The 23,246-nt window shown below is 42.4% G+C and overlaps 2 protein-coding genes across 2 annotated transcripts in view; one reads left to right on the top strand and one right to left on the bottom strand.

Annotated features, from left to right (window-relative positions):
- Positions 1 to 11,973, top strand: part of LOC110533591 (collagen alpha-1(XXVI) chain) — a 79,528-nt gene extending 67,555 nt beyond the window's left edge. The window contains exons 9-15 of the mRNA XM_036990000.1: positions 3,490 to 3,573; positions 3,756 to 3,808; positions 9,745 to 9,807; positions 9,928 to 9,963; positions 10,070 to 10,114; positions 10,338 to 10,422; positions 10,670 to 11,973. Coding sequence (XP_036845895.1) covers positions 3,490 to 3,573; positions 3,756 to 3,808; positions 9,745 to 9,807; positions 9,928 to 9,963; positions 10,070 to 10,114; positions 10,338 to 10,422; positions 10,670 to 10,815 — 512 coding nt within the window. The 3' untranslated portion in view covers positions 10,816 to 11,973. The remainder of the gene's footprint in view (positions 1 to 3,489; positions 3,574 to 3,755; positions 3,809 to 9,744; positions 9,808 to 9,927; positions 9,964 to 10,069; positions 10,115 to 10,337; positions 10,423 to 10,669) is intronic.
- Positions 11,974 to 12,553: 580 nt separating this feature from the next.
- LOC110533592 (myosin regulatory light chain 2, ventricular/cardiac muscle isoform) lies at positions 12,554 to 21,069 on the bottom strand. The gene is made up of 6 exons (XM_021617957.2): positions 20,930 to 21,069; positions 20,022 to 20,187; positions 17,482 to 17,586; positions 17,170 to 17,248; positions 14,931 to 14,979; positions 12,554 to 12,772 (listed from the first exon to the last, which is right to left on the bottom strand). The coding sequence occupies exons 1-6, from the start codon at positions 20,930 to 20,932 to the stop codon at positions 12,668 to 12,670; spliced, it is 507 nt and encodes a 168-aa protein (XP_021473632.1). The 5' UTR covers positions 20,933 to 21,069; the 3' UTR covers positions 12,554 to 12,667.
- Positions 21,070 to 23,246: the final 2,177 nt, after the last annotated feature.

Here is a 23,246-nt window from a genome sequence, read left to right as displayed (position 1 = left end):
CCCAGCAAGTGAGGTGTGCCTTGTTCTCTGGTAGATTCAATTTCACACTCACTTATCTCCCCAGTTCTAGGAATACCAAGCCTGACGCCCTCTCCCATCAGTTTACCGCCGACCACACTGGTTCAGAGCCAGATTCCATTGTGCCTCCATCTGCATCGTTGCCCCCGTCTCCTGGGAGATTGAGTTTCATATCCGCCAGGCTCAGCAAAACCAGCCTGACCCGGGTAACGGTCCTAGAAATGCTCCGTTTGTTCCTGATTCTGTTCGCTCTGATCTTCAGTGGACCCATTCTACCCATCTCACCTGTCACCCTGGTATGAACCGGAACCTTGCCTTCCTCCGTCAGCGCTTTTGGTGGCCCACCATGGAGAGAGATGCCCGGGAGTTTGTCTCAGCCTGCTGGGTCTATGCCCGGAACAAAACCTCCACTAGACCCACTTCCGGTGTGCTTCACCCCCTTCCCATACCCAGTCTCCCCTGGTCACACATAGCTCTGGACTTTGTCACTGGCCTTCCCCCATTAAACGGTAACCCACTCATCCTCACCATTATTGACAGATTTTCCAAAGCAGCTCACTTCATTCCCCTTTCCGAGCTCCTGTCCTCCAGGGAAACTGTGGACCTGCTGGTATCCCATGTGTTTCGTCTGCATGGCATTCCCACTGACATCATTTCTGACAGGGGACCCCAGTTTACATCTCAGGTATGGAGATCATTCTGTTCAGCTCTTGGTATCAATGTCAGTCTTCTGGATATCACCCCCAGACCAATGGCCAGACCAATAGCCAGACCGGATGGGCCAACCAGGAGATGGAGACTGCCCTGTGCTGCGTGACTTCTGCTAACCCTTCCTCCTGGAGTGCCCAGCTACCCTGGGTTGAAAATGCCCACAACACCCTCACCAACGCCTCATCAGGTATGTCACCTTTCGAGTGTGCTCTGGGTTACCAACCTCCCTTGTTCCCCGCCCAAGAGGTTGCGGTTCCCTCTGTCCATGACCAGAAGTGCCGTTGTCATCATACCTGGAGGAAGGCCCGGGCTGCTCTTCTCTGTGCCTCTGCCAGGACCCAGTCCCAAGCCAACCGTCGCCGTGCCTCAGCTCCAATCTACACTCCAGGCCAAAAGGTATGGTTCTCTTCTTGGGACCTGCCATTGAAAGTGGCATCGAATAAACTTTTGCCCCGATTCATTGGTCCCTTTGAGATTAACCGTGTCATTAACCCCTCTGCGGTGCGCCTGAAACTCTCAGGATCCATCCTACCTTCCATGTTTCCCTGATTTAAACCTGTCTGCTTCAGTCCTGTCTCCTCCTGCAGCAGCTCCTCCACCCCCTTAGCTCATCAATGTCCATCCTGCCTATACCGTCCGGCAGCTTCTGTACGTGCGCCGTCGGGGTTGCGGCTGGCAGTACCTGGTGGACTGTGCGGGATACGGGGCCTGAGGAGCGCTGCTGGGTTCCCCGCCGTCACATTCTAGACCATTCACTCTTACGGGATTTCCATAACTTACACCCAGATAAGCCTGGTCGGGCGTAGGGGGGGTGCTGTTACATCTGCCACGCCCTCTACACCTCATCCTATGTCTCCCTAACCTGCCGCCACTCCCCCAGTGGTCTCTCCCTCTCTCTGTGTGGGTGTATCTGACTGCGTGAGTGGAGACAGGTATGCTGGAGTCAAAGCAGATCCCCACCAGCTGCAACCTGTTCCATAATCAAGACCTCTACAAATGCTCAGCCCTGCCACTTCCACAGTCTACATTTCAAGCTGTTTGTTCCTTTTTTCCCTAGCCTGACGCTGCTTTTCTCTCTGCTACAGTTCCGTCCGCTCAGATTCTGGTCCCTGTCGCCAGTCCTTTATCTCGTCTGTCCTGCTTCCCTGCCCTGGACCCTCATTCTACTGCTTCCTTGGATTCAACTCCGGACCTGCTTACCCTGCCCCTAATCCCCTTGCCGCAGCCTCAGTTCCTGCTACCCGCCCGAGCTCCCCCTGGCCTGCACCGCATCCCCCCCACTTTTCAATAAATACCTTAGTTACCTTATCCCTGTCTCCTCATCTGAGTCCACCCCACGTAACATCAGGGCCATCTGCCACACATATTGTATATCTGGAGACCTTGTTTCAATAGTAAATTACTGATAACGATCAATTGATAATATTGGGAGACATTACTCTCCCACCTATTTCCACAAGCCTCTTACACCTGGGGAACATTTTATGGAAGAAAGAAAAATATGTCATGACACCGTTAAAGCCAATTGACATGCAAAGTGTAGTCTCACCAGGTGTCCCATATCTGGGAAGTCCATCAGTGGAACAGCCCTCTCTCTGCCTGTTAAAATGCTCTATTCCTACACGAAGAACCCTCAATGGACAACAGGCAACCGGTCTGCCAATAGCTATAATATATGCTGAGCCCTCACAAGACCATGGAAAAAGTCATCTAGGTTTTATCATGTAGGTTTTATTGGATCCAAATACCCGATAATGTCTCCATTGCAAAAATACATATCTTATCAGTCAATAGTGAGTCCCCATAAACCATAAAGTTGATAATGATCGTTCAGACAGATTTCAGTTGACTGCTGTATGGATGATTAGAATGTTCCTGTAATGCTGGAGTGGCCTTATCACCTTGTTCCTGTAGTACTATTATCTGTAAGACATGTGAAGTCTAATAGTGAATAATGGTTCCATCTGGAAATAAATATGCACACTAGGGGAGGAGGGCAGTCAGTGGTGGTAATGTATGAGTGTTAGAGAGACAATGACCTCATATGAAACGAAACATATAGAATATGTAGGCCTTATTAATTCATGCTGTAACATTTAATAGAGGACTTTGGCTAAAATCTATGGACTGTAAAATTGTACGTTGTAGAAGTCTATAGACATGTTCCATTGACCTCCATCTGAGGCATTTCCCAGTTTTGACCAGCAGAGGGCAAAATGCTCCCACTCGGATGTCATGGAAAGCTGTATATTATTAATGTGGTGGGCTGGCTTTGTTTAAACCTGGGCTCTGGCTGCAGTCTGCCTGCTGTAAATCAGACCCAATTTGTAACCTGTCAGCACAGCAGCCTGAGTCTGGAAACACTGGGCCGCCTCGGAGCCAGAAACTGCTCAATAAACGGCAAGGCGAGGTTGTCAAGTCAAACCTCAATGTTGCAGGTATTTTGAGGTTGGGAGGAGAAGTAGAGAGAGAGAGGCCTGTTTTAGTTGAGAGGTGTGTGTGTCAACCAATGACAATGATGGGTGTGGCACTATCTCACAACGCACCCACAGTGACAACCAACCAAGACAACCTATCATCTCCAATGTTTGACAATAATTCACAACCCAAAATACCAACAGAGCTACAGTATGTAAATATTGGAAGTACTCTTAACTCAAACTTGAAGATCATACATGCAGTACATACATGTAGTATGTCATTAGAGCACAGTGAGCACCTGTTGCACCTAACCCATGGCTATTTTTGTTTTGGTTACAGATGAAGAAGCTGCACTCCATTCACAGAACAACCAAAGAGCTGTGACCGGTCCCCCAGGCCCCACCGGATCCCCTGGTCCCCCAGGTATAAACACTGACCCCCCCGCTGGCATGACCATGAAGTCATAATGATAATAGTGTCATAATGTTAGTTAGGGGAAAATAGAATACTACTTCCCCATATCAGCTAATCACCAAGTGGGACCTTTAAGTGGATATTGTCCGAATATTTTGGAAAACTATAATCTCCATTTTCCATCTCCTGAGGCCGTCCGGGACCTACAGGGCCTGCTGGAAACCCAGGTACCCCAGGGAGAAACGTATGTATAACATTGGACTTTCATGTGCATCCTGCAGCAGAATCCTAATTTGAGACTGTGGTGTCCTAAATTATAAGATCCCCTGATAAAGATTAGCAAAAAAGACTGTACAAAATAGAAAATACTGAGCTATATTGTATTATTGACTTTTTCCAAATTATGCCACATTACAGCTTTATTCTATAAGTGATTAAATAAAAAAAATCCTCATCAATCTACACACAATACCCCATAATACAAAGCGGAAACAGATTTTTGTAAATGTTTGCAAATGTATTAAAACTAAAAAACAGATACCTTATTTACATAAGTATTCAGACACTTTGCTATGAAATTCGAAATTGAGCTCAGGTGCATCCTGTTTCTATTGATCATTCCTGAAATGTTTCTACAACTTGATTGGAGTCCACCTGTGGAAAATGTCTATATAAGGTCCCACAGTTGACAGTGCATGTTAGATTTTGATCTGAAGCCATTCTTGTGATTTTGCTATTGTAAATATTTGTAGGCTTATGTAGCCAAATTGTATCTATGATCGTATGCAATCATTTATGTTTTTTGAATGCTATTTTAATATATGAGAATTAACCAATGATATCAGGCCACACCCAGCCATGATTACAGACACCTGTGTTTGTCCTTTGACACTATATAAACTAGTCATCCCGCATTGTTTGTCATTATACCCTGATGAAGACAGCTTGTCTGTCGAAATGTTGGATATTAGGTTATTAAATTATTGCATCTGAGCTCCGAGTGTGCAGCTCTTCTTTAATATTTCAAGAGCAAAAACCAAGCCATGAGGTCGAAGAAATTGTCTGTAGAGCTCGGAGACAGGATTGTGTCGAGGCACAGATCTGGGGTAGGGTACCAAAACAATTATGCAGCATTTTAGGTCCCCAAGAACACAGCTCCCTCCATCATTCTGAAATGGAAGAAGTTTGGAACCACCAAGACTCTTCCTAGAGCTGGCCGCCCGGGCAAACTGAGCAATCGGGAGAGAAGGGCCTTGGTCAGGGAGGTGACCAAGGACCCGATGGTCACTCTGACAGAGCTCCAGAGTTCCTCTCTGGAGATGGGAGAACCTTCCAGAAGGACAACCATCTCTGCAGCAGACCACCAATCAGGCCTTTATGGTAGAGTGGCCAGACGGAAGCCACTCCTCAGTAAAAGGAACATTACAGCCCGATTGGAGTTTGACAAAAGACACCTAAAGGACTGAGAAACAAGATTCTCTGGTCTGATGAAACCATTGGCCTTGGCCTGAATGCCAAGTGTCACGTCTGGAGGAAACCTGGCACCATCCCTACGGTGAAGCATATTGGTGGCAGCATCATGCTTTGGGGATGTTTTTCAGCGGCAGGGACTGTGAGACTAGTCAGGATCGAGGGAAAGATGAACAGAGAAAAGTACAGAGATCCTTGATGAAAACCTGCTCCAGAGCGCTCAGGATCTCAGACTGGAGTGAAGGTTCACCTTCCAGCAGGACAACAACCCTAAACACACAGCAAAGACAATGCAGGAGTGGCTTCGGGACAAGTCTCTGAATGTGCTTGAGTGGCCCAGGCAGAGCTTAAACCCGATCAAACATCTCTGGAGAGACCTGAAAAATAGCTGTTCAGTGACGCTCCCCATCCAACCTGACAGAGCCTGAGAGGATCTGCAGAGAAAATTGGGAGAAACTTCCCAAATACAGTGCCTTGCGAAAGTATTCGGCCCCCTTGAACTTTGCGACCTTTTGCCACATTTCAGGCTTCAAACATAAAGATATAAACTGTATTTTTTTGTGAAGAATCAACAACAATTGGAACACAATCATGAAGTGGAACAACATTTATTGGATATTTCAATTTTTTTTAACAAAAAAAAAACGGAAAAATTGGGTGTGCAAAATTATTCAGCCCCCTTAAGTTAATACTTTGTAGCGCCACCTTTTGCTGCGATTACAGCTGTAAGTCGCTTGGGGTATGTCTCTATCAGTTTTGCACATCGAGAGACTGAAATGTTTTCCCATTCCTCCTTGCAAAACAGCTCGAGCTCAGTGAGGTTGGATGGAGAGCATTTGTGAACAGCAGTTTTCAGTTCTTTCCACAGATTCTCGATTGGATTCAGGTCTGGACTTTGACTTGGCCATTCTAACACCTGGATATGTTTATTTTTGAACCATTCCATTGTAGATTTTGCTTTATGTTTTGGATCATTGTCTTGTTGGAAGACAAATCTCCGTCCCAGTCTCAGGTCTTTTGCAGACTCCATCAGGTTTTCTTCCAGAATGGTCCTGTATTTGGCTCCATCCATCTTCCCATCAATTTTAACCATCTTCCCTGTCCCTGCTGAAGAAAAGCAGGCCCAAACCATGATGCTGCCACCACCATGTTTGACAGTGGGGATGGTGTGTTCAGCTGTGTTGCTTTTACGCCAAACATAACGTTTTGCATTGTTGCCAAAAAGTTCAATTTTGGTTTCATCTGACCAGAGCACCTTCTTCCACATGTGTGTCTCCCAGGTGGCTTGTGGCAAACTTTAAACAACACTTTTTATGGATATCTTTAAGAAATGGCTTTCTTCTTGCCACTCTTCCATAAAAGCCAGATTTGTGCAATATACGACTGATTGTTGTCCTATGGACAGAGTCTCCCACCTCAGCTGTAGATCTCTGCAGTTCATCCAGAGTGATCATGGGCCTCTTGGCTGCATCTCTGATCAGTCTTCTCCTTGTATGAGCTGAAAGTTTAGAGGGACGGCCAGGTCTTGGTAGATTTGCAGTGGTCTGATACTCCTTCCATTTCAATATTATCGCTTGCACAGTGCTCCTTGGGATGTTTAAAGCTTGGGAAATCTTTTTGTATCCAAATCCGGCTTTAAACTTCTTCACAACAGTATCTTGGACCTGCCTGGTGTGTTCCTTGTTCTTCATGATGCTCTCTGCGCTTTTGACGGACCTCTGAGACTATCACAGTGCAGGTGCATTTATACGGAGACTTGATTACACACAGGTGGATTGTATTTATCATCATTAGTCATTTAGGTCAACATTGGATCATTCAGAGATCCTCACTGAACTTCTGGAGAGAGTTTGCTGCACTGAAAGTAAAGGGGCTGAATAATTTTGCACGCCCAATTTTTCAGTTCTTGATTTGTTAAAAAAGTTTGAAATATCCAATAAATGTCGTTCCACTTCATGATTGTGTCCCACTTGTTGTTGATTCTTCACAAAAAAATACAGTTTTATATCTTTATGTTTGAAGCCTGAAATGTGGCAAAAGGTCGCAAAGTTCAAGGGGGCCGAATACTTTTCGCAAGGCACTGTACATGTGTGCCAAACTTGTAGCGTCATACACAAGAAGACTCGAGGCTGTAATCCCTGCCAAAGGTGCTTCAACTAAGTATTGAGTAAAGGGCCTGAATACTTATATAAATGTGATTTTTTATTTTTATTTTTTTTCAATACATTTGCAAAAAAATCTAAAAACATGTTTTTCCTTTATCAATATGGGCTATTGTGTGTAGATTGATGAAAATTGTTTTAAAATGAATCCATTTTAGAATAAGGATTTGGAAAATAGTCAAGGGGACTGAATACTTTCTGAATATATTGTATAGCCTTCCGTATTTAGCTGCTATTTATCAACTTTGTAGTAAAAACTACACATCAAATAGCCTAATAATGAGGGGGAAAAGTAAGCAGAATTTGAACTCAGCAGGTTTTTTTCTGGCTAATAGCCTACACAAATGGGCTGCAATATTCAAGGTAAATTAAATCCAATTTGAGGGACTCCCCTGGTCTCCTGAAGTCCTCCTTGCTGCTTCTTTCTCTGTCTGTCTCTTTTTCTCTACTAAGTATTGCCAACTCCAACGTGGTCAAAGCATTTCATATTATTCTGTAGGTAAAGCCACGACACTCCATTTAGTATCATATGTTACGTTTCTTATGGTATGCATTAATTTGTGGATGTCCATCATCCATTACATAAGATATATTACGATTCCAAGAACACAGGATGAGATGTTACTATCTGTCAAGCACTTCCAAGAGTTCATGAACAGTGAGCCTAGTGAAATTTGGGGAGCGCATCGTCAGTAGTGTACCTTTGGTTCCTAGGGTGTTTCGGCCTTTCACACTATACACCCTCCCCAAAGGCGGCCAGCGACAGGGTGATCAATTCTACGCTTCCGTCCCATTCCCAATTAGTCATAGGAGTTGCCTTGTTGTTGATAGCTAACATCCGAATTACAATGAATTTAATATGTTACAAATTACAATTCATATATGTTATGAATTACAATTTGTACATTATGTTACGAATTTCAATTCGTACAATATGTTACGGAATTTGCAAAACGTATGACATGTTACGAGTTCTAATTTGTTATGGCTAACGTTTTAGGTGGATAGGTTGCTAACGCTAACGTTAGCTAGTTGGCTAACATTAGCTAGGTTTGGGGTTAGGGTTCAGGTAAGGAGTTAGGTTAAAGTGTTATGATTAGGGTTTGGGGAAGGGTTAGCTAAAAGGGTTAGGGTTAGATAACATGCTAAGTTATTGCAAAGTAGCGAGTAGTTGCTAAAATGCTAAAGTTGTCTGTAATGAGAACCTTTGGGTTGCTAGATGTTCGCACCCTCCTTTCGTTTTTGCCTTAAGTGACCTAGTATCTTATATAACCAAACATAACATATCATACTCATTTCAGGGTCTCGGATTTACATTTATGTTACGGCTAGTCAACCCAGACTTTCCTGAGACATTGTGTATTAAACACTGAGTGTAAAAAACATTAGGAACACCTTCCTAATATTGAATTGCAACCCCTTTGCCCTCAGAACAGCCTCAATTCGTCAGGGCATGGACTCTACAAGGTGTCGAAAGCATTCCACAGGGATGCTGGTTGTGTCAAATTGGCTGGATGTCATTTGGGTGGTAGACCATTCTTTATACACATGGGAAACTGTTGAGTGTGAAAAACCCAGCAGCGTTGCAGTTCTTTACACCCTTAAATCAGTGCGCCTGGCACCTACTATCATACCCCGTTCAAAGACACTTAAATATTTTTTTTGCCCATTCACCCTCTGAATGGCACACATACACAATCCATGTCTCAATTGCCTCAAGGCTTAAAAATCTTTCTTTAACCTGTCTCCTCCCCTTAATCTAAAATGATTTAACAGGTGACATTAATAAGGGATCATAGCTTTCACCTGGACAATCTATGTCATGGAAAGAGCAGGTGTTCATAATGTTTTGTACACTAAGTGTATGTCCATTGCGCTGCACACAATTTAAACTTAGTCTTGTATGAAGCATGCCAAGATATACCAGCAATAATGGAATATTGCAACTAAAACTCAACTCAATATTGCACCTAAAACAACTAAATAACTACCTATGAAAAATTAGTCTCTCGGTTTTGAACACCTGAATAAGCTCCACTAATTACACGGGCACCGTTGTATTCTTGACCATGGCATTTGTTCACCGACATCCCCTTACTTTAAATCAGTAAATTTTTTAAGGCCTGAATCACTTTTTCAGTCACATTCCTAAAGCCCAAGAAACAAACTCTTAGCTTCCTAGTACATATGGAAATGAGAAAGATTTATGAATTACTTTTTGGAGGGTTACTGTCAAAATGATTTATTAAATAAATAAAAATTGACATTGATGACAGGTGCATGGGCTCCCAGAGCTGCAGGGATGTCTGGTACGCCAGTGGCTGTAGTATTGAAAACAGAGGATCTAATCATTTAGACCACTATCTTTTTGAGATGTTCTTCTTACTTGTTAAACACAATCTCTTTCTCTGAGCAATTTTATTAGTATCTCATGTTTAACAAAGGGTCCAATAATTCCGGAACCCACTGTATGTGTTTGTTATTTTTGTAAATCATACATTGATGTCAATGGGAGAATAGTGCAAGAAATTCTATCTCTGTGTTCCAGGCTGGTGTTGGTCCCTCAGGCAAGCCTGGGGATCGTGGGCTTAAAGGAGACTCCGGTGAAAGGGTGAGGTTTGGCTGCCTTTAAAGTGACCATCTTGAATAAAGATGACTCTAATTGATGGGAATTCCACACTATGTACAGTTTTTACATGACATTGCTCATACAGTGTCTGTCTCCTCACAGGGACCCCCAGGACTCAGGGGAGAACATGGCCAGCCAGTGAGTACACAGTGAGGATACAAAAGTTGACTGCTTTTAAACATATATACAAATTGTTATCTTTGCCAACCACCTGTGTTTTTTCCATTTGTGTTTCTGTTTTTAGGGTGTACCAGGGCCAAAGGGTGAGCCAGAAGATACCCAGGCTGAGGTGACCCTACACATTCCCTCTATATGATTTAATAGTCCACAGAGACACATTTGCAATACCTCAGTCTTGTGAAAAAGCAGTCATAATAGTAGCACAGTAGTAGTTATACAGTATACCGTAATTGTACTGCAATAAATGAATTAGACCTTAACATATAGTTCCTGATGGAAGCTGAATTTGAACTTGATAGCTGAACTTGATGTAGTGATGTGTTTCTGTCCAGGGGGAGGGGCTGCAGCAGCTGAGAGAGGCTCTGAAGATCCTGGCTGAGAGGGTTCTAATTCTGGAGCACATGATCGGCATTCACGGTGAGAGACACACACCCTTACTCAGAAAACAACAGCGTCCAATTCCAAGCAATCACTGTGTCTGTCAGTGACAAGTTATGTTGTATTGGAGAGTCCTGGTTGTGAGATTAAATTGATCTCCCTCTGTCTCCATCCCCAATCCTTTCCTCCCTCTCTCTCTCTCTCTCTCTCTCTCTCTCTCTCTCTCTCTCTCTCTCTCTCTCTCTCTCTCTCTCTCTCTTTGGTCATTTCTCACAAAACCCACTAGAATCTGGTTCTGGCCTGGACATCCTGTCAGACTTGGTGCCCATGTTTAAAAACAAAAGGGCAGGACCCAAAACCCTGCTCCACTCTCTCACCACAGGAGACAGAAAGCTGATTGGAGAGGAAAGAGTGAGGAGGAGGGGCAATTAGATGGTCCTGCCAAGGGGTGTAGTAGAGCATGGTTTGTATACGAACAGTGATTGGGTAAGAGATTGAGATAGACGTACCATGTGTTCTCTAGGTCAGAGTGGATGACCAGTCAATACTCATGGAATCACAGAATTCTTACTCAGATCCTTGAATTTGGCCTGTGTCATTATCGTAGTCATGTTATTTAAATGTAATTGTGTAACTTTGGTGCTGGTACTGGTCTCAACATGTGCATATTCTCAATGACATACTCCTGTTGGGAACTGTAGGATTACCAAGGGTAAAAGGAGATACTATAGCCAGTAGGATACATATATTACAGTTTTATCTGTATTCAGTAAGAATATCATGACTGATTTTAGATCATATCTGTACTGTTTGTTTTTTACAAGACTTGAGAAGATTTGTTTTCTGTTTTTGAATGGTTTGAATTTGATTTGAACACAACAGGGAAATAAATTGGTTTTGTTTCGGTTCTATATTTATAGTAATGATTTTGTATCCGATGCAGTAGGGGATATTGTACTGTATCTGCCACTGTTGCATATCATTGGAGCAGATGGACATGCATGTTGATATCAGATTACATCGCCTCACATGGTTTGAGGTAACATTCATTGCTGTAGCACTAGGTAGACCTTTTGCTTTTCAGTCATGTTTCAACAAGTAGGCCGGTGAAGCTGCTGAATAGCCAACTGTAAAATAAAGTTTGACCCGTTGATCTTACTTTTAGCTTCACCTTTTCTTTCAGTCTGTAGTTATTAACTCCAATTTTTTACATTACATGTTTATGCACCTGTTGAAAACCACATTTATAAATAGTTTGAATAGAATAAACGTCTGGTGGATTGGAGATGGAATGTGGTTGTGTGTTGGATGCTCTCATATGACCATTTTTATATTGGGTGTGGAGCCCTTGCCAACTCATTTGCAGAGTGTGTAACCAGTTTATTATTGCAGCTCAACTGTTTTGTCTTTCCCTTCAGCATGTCTCTGACAATTTCATGACTCATTACTTCATATGTGTTTGTTTTTCTTAATCTTTGAGAACGGTTCAGTTTTACAGTACGTTCCCTTTAAAAAAAAAGGTGTTTGTTTTCGTTTGACTTGGCCCAGTATTTTGAAGAACGTTCTTTTCATAAAATTCACTAATTTTGACTGATTGGGATTTGTCTTCATTTTTTTCTGCACCATTGATATGGCTCTAGTGAACATATGGAATTGTAAATGTAGCCTATTTTAAGACACAAATGAGACGATTTGCCTTAACATTTTTTATTTAAAATTGTACCTCATTTGAGTAGATATAAATTATGTAAGAACCTGTCTTATGTTGATCTTCAGTATAACTTGTGGTATTTTACATGCACAATGTAATGTACCTTGGCTTGCTGCTCGTCTTATCGGAGTCTCGAATTCCTATGAATTTCCATAAATACTGAACAGTGATGTACTGTAACACAATGGACAAATGGGACAGAGGATGAATCTGAATCAGTCACCAAACTCCTATTATGTAAGGGCAATCTGAAGCATGGTGTTTTATGTGTATCCTATGGCACTCTTCTTCCCTTAACCTCTGTGAACCCCTGCGACGTGAAGGTGTCTGAAATATCCAAAAGGATATTCCCACCTTATATAGAATACATTGTTAAACATTACCTCTGACCCCAATCAACTCTTCACTTTCAACACCTTCATCTTGGAGTTCAAATGACAATGCCTTGTTAACACCATAATCCTTTTTACTATGTTTTTATTGTCAGAATGGTGAGATGTCGAAAGGGTGATGATGTGTTGTTGGCTGTCAGAGGTGATTGGTCTGGTGATTTGAAGGTTGTGATTGGTTCCTTTACTCCGCCTCCTTGTCCTCTCCGTGGGTGATAACGTAGCACAGGTTCTTGTAGTCCAGATTGCCGGCGACGTCCAGGGGGAAGTTTGTGAACATGTCTTCAACCTAGACGAGTAAAGCACACAACGGTCACGCTAGGTCATGGGTTGAAACAATACATTAACTTAGCCCTTTTGCACTTTGAGCTGAATTTGGTGTGTATATTTAGTTGAAATAAAAGTGAACACACATGCATGTCAAGTCAGGATAAGGCCTTCTTTGAGTAAACCTGGATGAGACAGGAATCTCCACTCATGGTTTTGCTTTATGCTATGAAAACAAGCCATGGTAAACACACATGCAATATTCATGTGAGTTATATCTGTGAACACATCCATGTGCTTTTAAGAAAGAAATGCCATGGTCTCCAAGGGACTCAGTAGTACTGCATTAGGTCACTAAGTACATAGGGTTCCTGTACATATAGTTAGAATGGGTCAGTGCTCTAGATCGAATCGTACTACACTGGCTCTGACGCTTGTCGAATTTTGCAGGGCTTGCAAACCATTAGACTACAAAGGGAAGCCCAACCGAGAGCTGCCCAGTGACATGAGCATACCAGACGAGCTAAACTACTTCTATGCTCGCGTCGATGCAAATAACACTGAAACATACATGACAGCACCAGCTGTACCGTAAGACTGTGTGATCACGCTCTCCGCAGCCGATGTGAGTAAGACCTTGAAACAGGTCAACATTCCCAAGGCCACAGGGCCAGACGGATTATCAGGACGTGGTGTCTCTATTGCACTCCACACTGCCCTTTCCCACCTGGACAAAAGGAATACCTATGTGAGAAAGCTATTAATTGACTACAGCTCAGTGTTTAACATCAGTGCCCTCAAAGCTCATCAATAAGCTAAGGACCCTGGAACTAAACCTCCCTCTGCAACTGGATCCTAAACTTCCTGACGGGCCGCCCCAGGTGGTAAGGGTAGGTAACAACACATCTGCCACGCTGATCCTCAACACGGGCCCCTCAGGGGTGCGTGCTCAGTCCCCTCCTGTACTCCCTGTTCACTCATGACTCATGGCTCATGACACGGCCAGGCACAACTCCAACACCATCATTAAGTTTGCCGATGACACAGTGGTAGGCCTGATCACCGACAACGACGAGACAGCCTATAGGGAGGAGGTCTGAGACCTGGCCGTGTAGTGTCAGGACAACAACCTCTCCCTAAATGTGATCAAGACAAAGGATATGATTGTGGACTACAGGAAAAAGTGGGCCGAGCATGCCCCCATTCTCATTGACGGGGGTGTAGTGGAGCAGGTTGAGAGCTTCAAGTTCCTTGGTGTCCACATCACCAACAAACTAACATGGTCCAAGCACACCAAGACAGTCGTGAAGAGGGCACGACAAAACCTATTCCCCCTCAGGAGACTGAAAAGATTTGGCATGGGTCCTCAGATCCTCAAAAGGTTCTACAGCTACACCATCGAGAGCATCCTAACTGGTTGCATCACTGCTTGGTATGGCAACTGCTCGACCTCTGACCACAAGGCACTACAGAGGGTAGTGCGTACGGCCCAGTACATCACTGGAGCAAAGCTTCCTACCATCCAGGACCTTTATACCAGGCGGTGTCAGAAGGCCCTAAAAACTGTCAATGACTCCAGCCAGCCTAGTCATAGACTGTTGTCTCTGCTACCACATGGCAAGCGGTAACGGAGCGCCAAGTCTAGGTCCAAGAGGCTTCTAAACAGCTTCTACCCCCAAGCCATATAACTCCTTAACATCTAATCAAATGGCTACCCAGACTATTTGCATTGCCCCCCTCCTTTTACACCGCTGCTACTCTGTTGTTATCTATGCATAGTCACTTTAATAACTCCACCTACATGTACACTACCATTCAAAGGTTTGGAGTCACTGACTGTAGAAATGTCCTTGTTTTTTAAAGAAAAGCACATTTCTTGTCCATTAAAATAACATCAAATTGATCAGAAATACAGTGTAGACATTGTTAATGTTGTAAATGACTATTGTAGCTGGAAACAGCTACAATATGGAATATCTACATAAGCGTACAGAGGCCCATTATCAGCAACCATCCCTCTTGTGTTCCAATGGCACGTTGTGTTAGCTAATCAGAGTTTATCATTTTAAAAAGGCTAATTGATCATTAGAAAACCCTTTTGCAATTATGTTAGCACAGCTGAAAACTGATTCCAAACCCAAATCCCACTGAGCCTCAGAAACCTGAGAGAAGGACATTACCTCAGCTTCGGTGAACTTGTCCGCCTGAGACATTATGTAATATTTGATACTGGAAGGGAAAATTATGATTCGTTAGGTACAGCACATCAAACGTGACAGGGAGTTATTTTAACAGAGTTGACCCCAAGGAGTTACACTTTCTTCCTTAATTATTTCAAAAAACACTTGCAACATTCTACAAGAAAAGGTCTCTTCTCTACAAGAATCCATGACTATAAAACTAGCGACGCTATCACTGATGGATAATTATCAGCAATCACAAAAGAGAGATTCAATAGATTAGAATCTAGTCATTTTTAAAAATTAATCTAATGCCTTACTGTATGTAGTACACTCTTAGAAAAAAAAAAGGTGCTTTGGCTGTCCCTATAGGAGAAGCCTTTGAAGAACCCTTTTGGGTTCCATGTAGAACCCTTTCCACAGAGGGTTTTACATGGAACTCAAAAGGGTTCTCCTATGGGGACAGCCAAATTACCCTTTTTTCTAAGAGTGTAGCTAATGACTTACAGATGTAGGATCCTAATTTTTTTTCCCTGCTGTAGCAAACTGGCTAATAATAATAATCCTGCAGCAACAGAAATAGGAATTATTATATGGATTATAATGAATGGACATTTTGTTTGTAGGGGTTGATACATTTTTCATTAGGGCAAATCAAGTCTGACATTTTAAAGTGGAAATTAATAACTTGTACTTTTTAAAACCTAAAGTACACTACAAAGTGTGAAATTCCTGCTGTGCAGGAAAATGTTAGGCAACAAAAGAGTGATCAAATTAAGATCCTACATCTGTAGACCCTGATTCAAACCTGAGTTGAGCGTGTGAATGGCACATAAATACCTCTCTATGCACTTCTCTCTATGTGTAATCTGACCTTGAATTTAAGCATGACAATAGCATGCTATTCACACACTACTTGTTTGAGGTGGAGCTCGAATAAATTAAGGTGTGGCAGAGGTGTGTCTACAGATAAGCTGTATTCTGACCTTGACTTAATTCCACCAACTTTACACAAGAGGAAACCATGAATAACATCTAGCGAACCTACCGGTTCTAAGTGGAAAAAGTGTCTACTTAATTTTTTTCAGACATAAATAAGACCATTCTCCATGCACTGTAATTTACAACTTGATAAGAGCTAGGTAAATGTGTAATCCATTTGGAACATGGGATTGTAAATACACATAGCAATTGTTTAGATTATTTTTCCTTATGATCTCTGGAGATGAGATTGTGAAACCAGCCATATGGAAGCAAACTGAAAATCATATCAACATGACATGTAGGCTATTGCGGCCCCTTTTCCACAGTGAAATAGAATATAAATAGCTGTGCCGTTATTCAGAATTTTTATTGTATGCCCTCATAATTTGCCTGGACGAAATTTGGAGACCCAAGCTATAGGCTTCTGTAGGGCTGAACTTGCCAAATTGATGTATGCGCTTTTGAATGTTTTAATTATATGCCCAGGCTTTTCTGTTTTATTTGCACAATTTGCATCATGTTAAAAATTAGGCACTATCAGTGGCCACTGTCAGTAAAACCCACATACATTTATTTTCACCACATTCAATTCCTTTTATAGTTCTTTCCTCTGTCATGTTCTTCTTGGGTCGCTAGCATTAGTGGATAATAATTTGGGACATGTAGCCTAATTGAATCATTATGGATCTCAGACCACACGTAGCAGGTTAAACCTGGAGCCTGGCTCACTGTTCATGACAACAGGACAATTGTAATACAGTTCCATGATTAGTGAGAATTAGGGTAGATGCATACGATTATTGTTCAACCCCTATTGTAAACTTTTCTCCACCTTCCAATATTTTATGGATTGAACTTGAATATGAAAATTTCAGTATAAATCAAACCACTGTATTTATCAATATCTTTAGAGCATAAAGGCCCTCCAAACAGTTAAAAAAAAATTTAAAAACATACTTTCCAAAACCAAAAATGTGGCTAAATAATCTAGATGATCAGACTATCTACCAGTTGGTGCGGAAACGGAGACGAATATGCATAGATGGCTTTATTTTATTGATCCCTATATTCTGACCCAGTTCTCTCAATGTATTATTTTGAGTCTGTCGACAAATTTAATTAAAAAAGGTACACCGTATTTAAAGGGATGGCTTAACAAATGTACAGAAAACGCTATTGAATGAAAACTTTATGAGAAAAGAGCTACAGGTACTGTTTCAATGTTTGATGTTATTAGAGTTCGTAAAATCCTTACTCTTCTCCCTTGAGGACTCCCTGTCCCTCGGGGTCGAAGATCTTGAAGGCGTTAATAATGGTCTCTTCAGGATCAGTACCTGAGAGAAGACACATGTTTCAGACATACAGCTGGTCTGTCTAAACAGTGCACCGTGGGAAAAGGTCACTAAGGAAAATACCGTAGTAATTTGCCTCATAATTCTAGTTCTTAATTTCTGTCTGAATATATATGATTGTCGTAAAGCATTAACTAGCCACAATGCTTCTGTTTACATGTGATGCACTATGACATGTGCAAGCCCTAGTCGGTCATACAGGGGTGTTGCCTGACCTTTCAACTTCTCGCCAAACATAGAGAGGAATATGGTGAAGTTGATTGGTCCAGGGGCCATCTTCAGCATCTCGTCCAGCTCATCATTACCCACATTGAGACGGCCTGCAGAGACACACAGGACAGGAAGAGATACAGGTCAGAGTTCATTGGGATCACTCACATGACCAGGTGGTGTCACGGCCGTCGTTGGAAGGAGACCAAGGTGCAGCGTGGTGTGCATACATTTTATTTTATTTATATAAAATGTCGCCAACAAAACAAGAAATAACAAAACAACCGTGAAGCTTAACAGGGCTATAGTGCCACTAACAAAGATAATTACCCACAAAATACAACAGGGAAAGAAAGCTGCCTAAGTATGATTCCCAGTCAGAGACAACGATAGACAGCTGTCCCTGATTGAGAACCATACCCGGCCAAAACATAGAAGCACAAAAACCTAGAAAACAAAACATAGAATGCCCACCCAAATCACACCCTGACCAAACCAAAATAGAGACATAAAAAGGCTCTCTCAAGTCAGGGCGTGACAGGTGGGGAAAGTGGGAAAGTACAGCAGCACAGGTCTTATGGTCAGAGATGGTTGCTTGGATCAGTCATTCTCTAAATACATTTTAGAACAGTCTCATTGGAGATAGCTGGAGGAGAGAGGGTGTGTTAAACTACTCTAAACCATGTCATTGTTGAATACTTTTTTCTGATTGGCTTAAAGGGCATTATAGTGTGCATTATTTCCCTTTATAAAACTGGGTGGTTTGAGCCCTGAATGCTGATTGGCTGAAAGCCATGGTATATCAGACCATATACCATGTATTTACTGGTATAATTACGCTGATAACCCGTTTATAATTAAGTGATACTGCCCGATAAGCCGGTGTTTGGAGGACCTACTGGCACGGGTGTTGTTATCACTGTTATACAACGGGTTACCAACATATTCAAATAATGATTGACATTATTGATTAAAAATGTTATTTTTTATGAATTTATTCAGACTATTTCATCCTTCCACAAGATAAACATCCATAACAATGAGATAATGAGGCGTGAACATTTTCTCACTCGTCAGGACACTGTTGTTCAGAAGACCTAGCCAACAACACAGCTAACACGATTACTTCAAACTGAAGCTGGAAAGACTGCAAACTAGCTGCACTTCGTTTTGTTTTATTTATTTGTATATATCCATAAAAAGGATGCAGCAGATTCATGATTTCAACTGGCTGAGAAACGCTGCCTGCCTGTCTGTGTCATCCCGACTCCCGACACCGTCATTACTATGGGACAGTTGGAAATCGAATTTGAATATTGAAACAATGTTGCAAATGTTGGAGAGATAGACAGCAAGTTTTATACAGATCTCTGCTGTTGAAAACTAGATGTTAGTCTAAAAGAAATGTGAGATAATGTCTAGATGATTTTTATAATGGAGATCAAGTTTATAAATTGCTTGGCTGGGCTGATGAGGCAGTGGATTGTGCAGTCAAATTGAACAGAGTAAACAGGCATTTTAATGTCACAGATTTAGCCAGTGGTAACTTGTGGAATTGACACCAGCTGGAATACGGTTTTAACCAATCAGCATTCAAGATTAGGCAATAAGGCCCGAGGAGGTGTGGTTTATGGCCAATATACCATGGCTAAGGGCTGTTCTTACGCATGACCCAACGCGAGGGTTTGTGGTACTCTGTATATGGCCAATATGTGACCGACAGGCTCAAATCGGTCTTATGTAGCAACATTTGAAATTGTGTTTTTTACATTGGATAAAAGTAGAGACTCAGAGCAACAAAATGGTATATAATACACTACAGTTGAGGAACAATGGGGAAGTAATTTTGCTTTGAAAGTTGATAAACAGCTCACTGTACATTACTCGCCCTAGCAGAGCTGGTTAGGCTGTTATGTTATCCAGAGCGTTGGTGACTGCAACTGTGCTGTCAGATTGTCTGTTCCTAAAATCAAAACGTGTCGCTCGTTCAGAGCGCATGGCCGATGTGTAGGGTTGACCCGAACGTTCTGATCTCACAAGGGCAGTCAAGCACCCAAGCTAACTGGCTAGCTACTTCTGTATCCAGGCACTGCACGTTGCGTCGTGCATACTCATTAGCACACCTATGCAGTTAGGGCTGATGGTTTGGTTAGCTAAACTAGCAAGTCGGTTTGGTTACCAAGGTAACTACTGTAGCTGTCTGATTGGCTTGCTAGCTACTTCAGTGGATGTCGAACACATTTCATCCGGAGCAAATTAACGCATTTATAGCGCCAAATGTGTTACATTGTAGCCACATCCTTGGAGAAGTAGTTACGCAAGGGATAGTAAACCCGGGGCTCTATGCGTTCTCTGGAAAAAAATGCATCTACGTGGAAGGTTAGTTCCACTCACGTGCGTGTCGTTCATTATTCTCCATAGAACGCATAGCCCTTGTTGATTATCCCTTGCGCAACTACTTCTCCAAGGATGATAACCTCACCCACCCCTTGTATAATGCAAAGGGAAATCTCCCGAGGAGTTACTAACATTAGCCTTAGCTCACCCAGAGCACAGAAGGTGTCCCTCAGGTCACTCTTGTCAATGAAACCGTCTCTGTTCTGGTCCATGATGGTGAAAGCCTCCTTGAACTCCTGGATCTGGGCTTGCTCAAACATGGAGAACACATTGGAGCTGGCCTCTGCTGCCTTCTTCTTTGCCTTCTTGGGTGCCTGAGATACAGAGGTAGGATCTTAATTTAAGCCAGTTTGCTACAGCAGGAAAATAATCCTACAGCAACAGGAAATGTGAATTATTACAGTATGTGGATTATAATTAATGGACATTATTGTTGGGGTTCGTACATTTTTTCGTAAGGGAAAATCAAGTCTAAAAGTTAAAATTAGACATTTCTGAACATCAGAAGCCTTTTTAAACCTAAAATACACTACACATTTTTACATGTCCTTCAATGTAAAGTTCTCCTGCAACAGTTTGATCAAAATAAGATCCTACATCGGTACACAGGAAATGACAAGTTCTTTGATGTTATGATGAATAGCAACAGCTTGCATACATTTTGATACAGATTGCATACAGTGACATTATGAAGTTTTGACAGTATCATGTAATATAACAGTAATATAACAGTACTAATATAATTACTGTTATATTTCATAAAATAATAATAATAGGTTATCATTTACTGGAAGGTATTTCAAATGCACAACCAAAACTATGAACATCTTACATTGAGCTACAGAACACAGCATCCAGTCACAAAACTACATGGCTATTAAAAGAGTTTGAATAAATGCATTTAAAAACATTAACAGCTGTCTACTTCTGAAGTAAGTTTAGCTACTCCAAGAACTCTCAGCATCCTAGACACCATAGAAGTGAGACACCTAGTTAACCTCAAGGTGAAGATGGAGACAAGTTGAGAGGAGAGAGTGAAGGAGGTGTCATTCTTACCATTGTGTTAGGAGTTTCTCAGTTGTTGACTTACTCTTGAGAGAACACTAAAAAGTGACCCTGGTTACTTATATAGCAAAACACTTGGCTCCCCTGCCCACCTGCACTATGTTTAGACAATGAGGGGACATTACCCTAGGCATGCCAGCCATATAGAGGACTAACACCCACCGCCCCCAGCCACCCATTGTAATTGACCCATGCAGGGGTGCTGTGGCTCTGAACAGTTTATGTGACACACTATCTTAGAAGCAGGGGACACGGTTAGAAGTTCAAACCTGGCACCTATCCTCGAGAGGGGGCTAGGGGGGGGGGGGGGGGGGGTTATGGGTAGTTGTAAATATGTGAGAATGCCTTAGACTTCACTGGTCCTGTACACTCTTAGAAAAAGGGTTCCAAAAGGGTTCTTCGGCAGTCCCCATAGGAGAACCCTTTTTAGTTACAGATAGACCTATTTTGGGTTCCATGTAGACCCTCTGTGGAAAGGCTTCTACATGGAACCCAAAAGGGTCTTACTTGGAGCCAAAAATAGTTATTTAAAGGGTTCTCCTAGATAGTGTTTTTTTTCTCGAAGAGTGTAGTTAGGACGTGTGCAACGCCGCATCTCAGCCCGCTAGATTACCACGGTAATGAATTGATGCCCTTGTCTAGTTTGTGGGAAGGAGAGGCTTTGAACAGCTGTGGTGGGGCTTTTCACTAATAGGAGGGTTGGACACCATGACTGGATCAGATAAGGGCACTGAGGTCATGGCAGGCATTGTTGAACACTAAACTGTTGCATTGTCTCACAATTAAACATTATAATCAACCCCAAAGATATTTCTTTAGAGAGTTGAGCATTGAGCAGCCACTATATCGATGACTGCAGTAAATAACATTGACACAGCTCAAGTCAGCTGCACACTCAAGATAGCTCACTTTTTTCAAGCAATTCAGTTGTGCTCATAGCTCAACATTTTTGGGACCAAAGTATGTCACTATTGGCAGCACAGATGTGTCTGGGTAGTATAAGCCAAACACCAGATTCTTGATAGAAACATAAGCCCTTCAAACTGAACGGTCAAGCGAGAAAATAGCTCCTATTGACCTCAGTTGTACAGATATGGATTGCTGTTGTACTGGCGACGCTTTATATGTTTGTGTGGAAAACAGGTGACCATTGTTGTGTCAGACGGCAGTAACTCATCTCCACAGAAGAGAGGCCTATTTTAGCAGAGTGATATATAGGTGTGTGTGTGTGTGTGTGTGTGTGTGTGTGTGTGTGTGTGTGTGTGTGTGTGTGTGTGTGTGTGTGCGCGTACGTGCGTACGTGCGTGCGTGAGTGAGTGCATGTGAGTGTGTGTACAGTAAAATAACATTTGCTCGTAATACGAATGGGTTTGGGGAGACTTTGAAGACTGTGGAGAATGTCCTATTGCTGTGGCCCCTGGCACGACATTGTGTGGACCAGGGTGAGGATATTCATGGAGGGCCAATGGAGGTTTCTGTCCATGTTGGGTGCTTCTCCAAGCAGAGGGAGCGGTGAGGAGTCAAGGTCTCAAGGGGCAACAGTGCCATGGGCACTGCATTGCTCCACTAACACATATGACTTGGACTCCTTCCAGGCATTATTCTTGCACCCTCAAGGTCCTCCTCCATTTCCTCCCAGCCCTGTCAATCACTGTATTCACATCATAGACTACCAGGCATGTCAATCACTTCTAGAATTCTCCCCCTACTGCATGTAGGGCTACATGCACAATATGTACTCTAGTTATATCTGACTCAGGGGAGTGTTTGCCGAATGGCCAAATGCCATTCCTTTCAGATCTACTGTCCACACGGAGAGGAGAAATAAGCGCTTAGGGACAGGGACAAGGTCTCACATTTGCACAAAAATCCAAGTTTTGCATATGTGTCTCTCATATTAGAATTTAGCCCTGTGAGAGTATGCACATCTTTGAGTGTAGTCCCTATTATTAGACCCTTCCAAGTGAATGTTTTGTCTGTGTTGACTAATTCCCTGACAGGGGGAAAGGATCCATCTGATCCACCTGATCCACCTGAAGCTCACTGTTGTCATAGGGCTTTGGCAAGCTCAATTTATTTTAGGCCACTCTATCAGTCAGGCCTTCAGCTTTTTTGGAAGGTGAAAATATGTTAATGAATTAATACATATACTAAGTGGTTTAGCTATCTCTGACAGAAGGATATTATATACCTCAGCTAAATAGTAATTTCACATGATTGTCAGTAGATGGCGACGTATTCCCAGAGAAGGGCACTGGTCATACTTGATACCGTTTCAATTTACAGTGAAACTAAACAATACCAGGTA

Source organism: Oncorhynchus mykiss, chromosome 10 (genome assembly GCF_013265735.2).
Source record: "Oncorhynchus mykiss isolate Arlee chromosome 10, USDA_OmykA_1.1, whole genome shotgun sequence".
Taxonomy (NCBI): Eukaryota; Metazoa; Chordata; class Actinopteri; order Salmoniformes; family Salmonidae; genus Oncorhynchus; species Oncorhynchus mykiss.
This window is presented reverse-complemented; position numbering and strand designations above follow the sequence as displayed.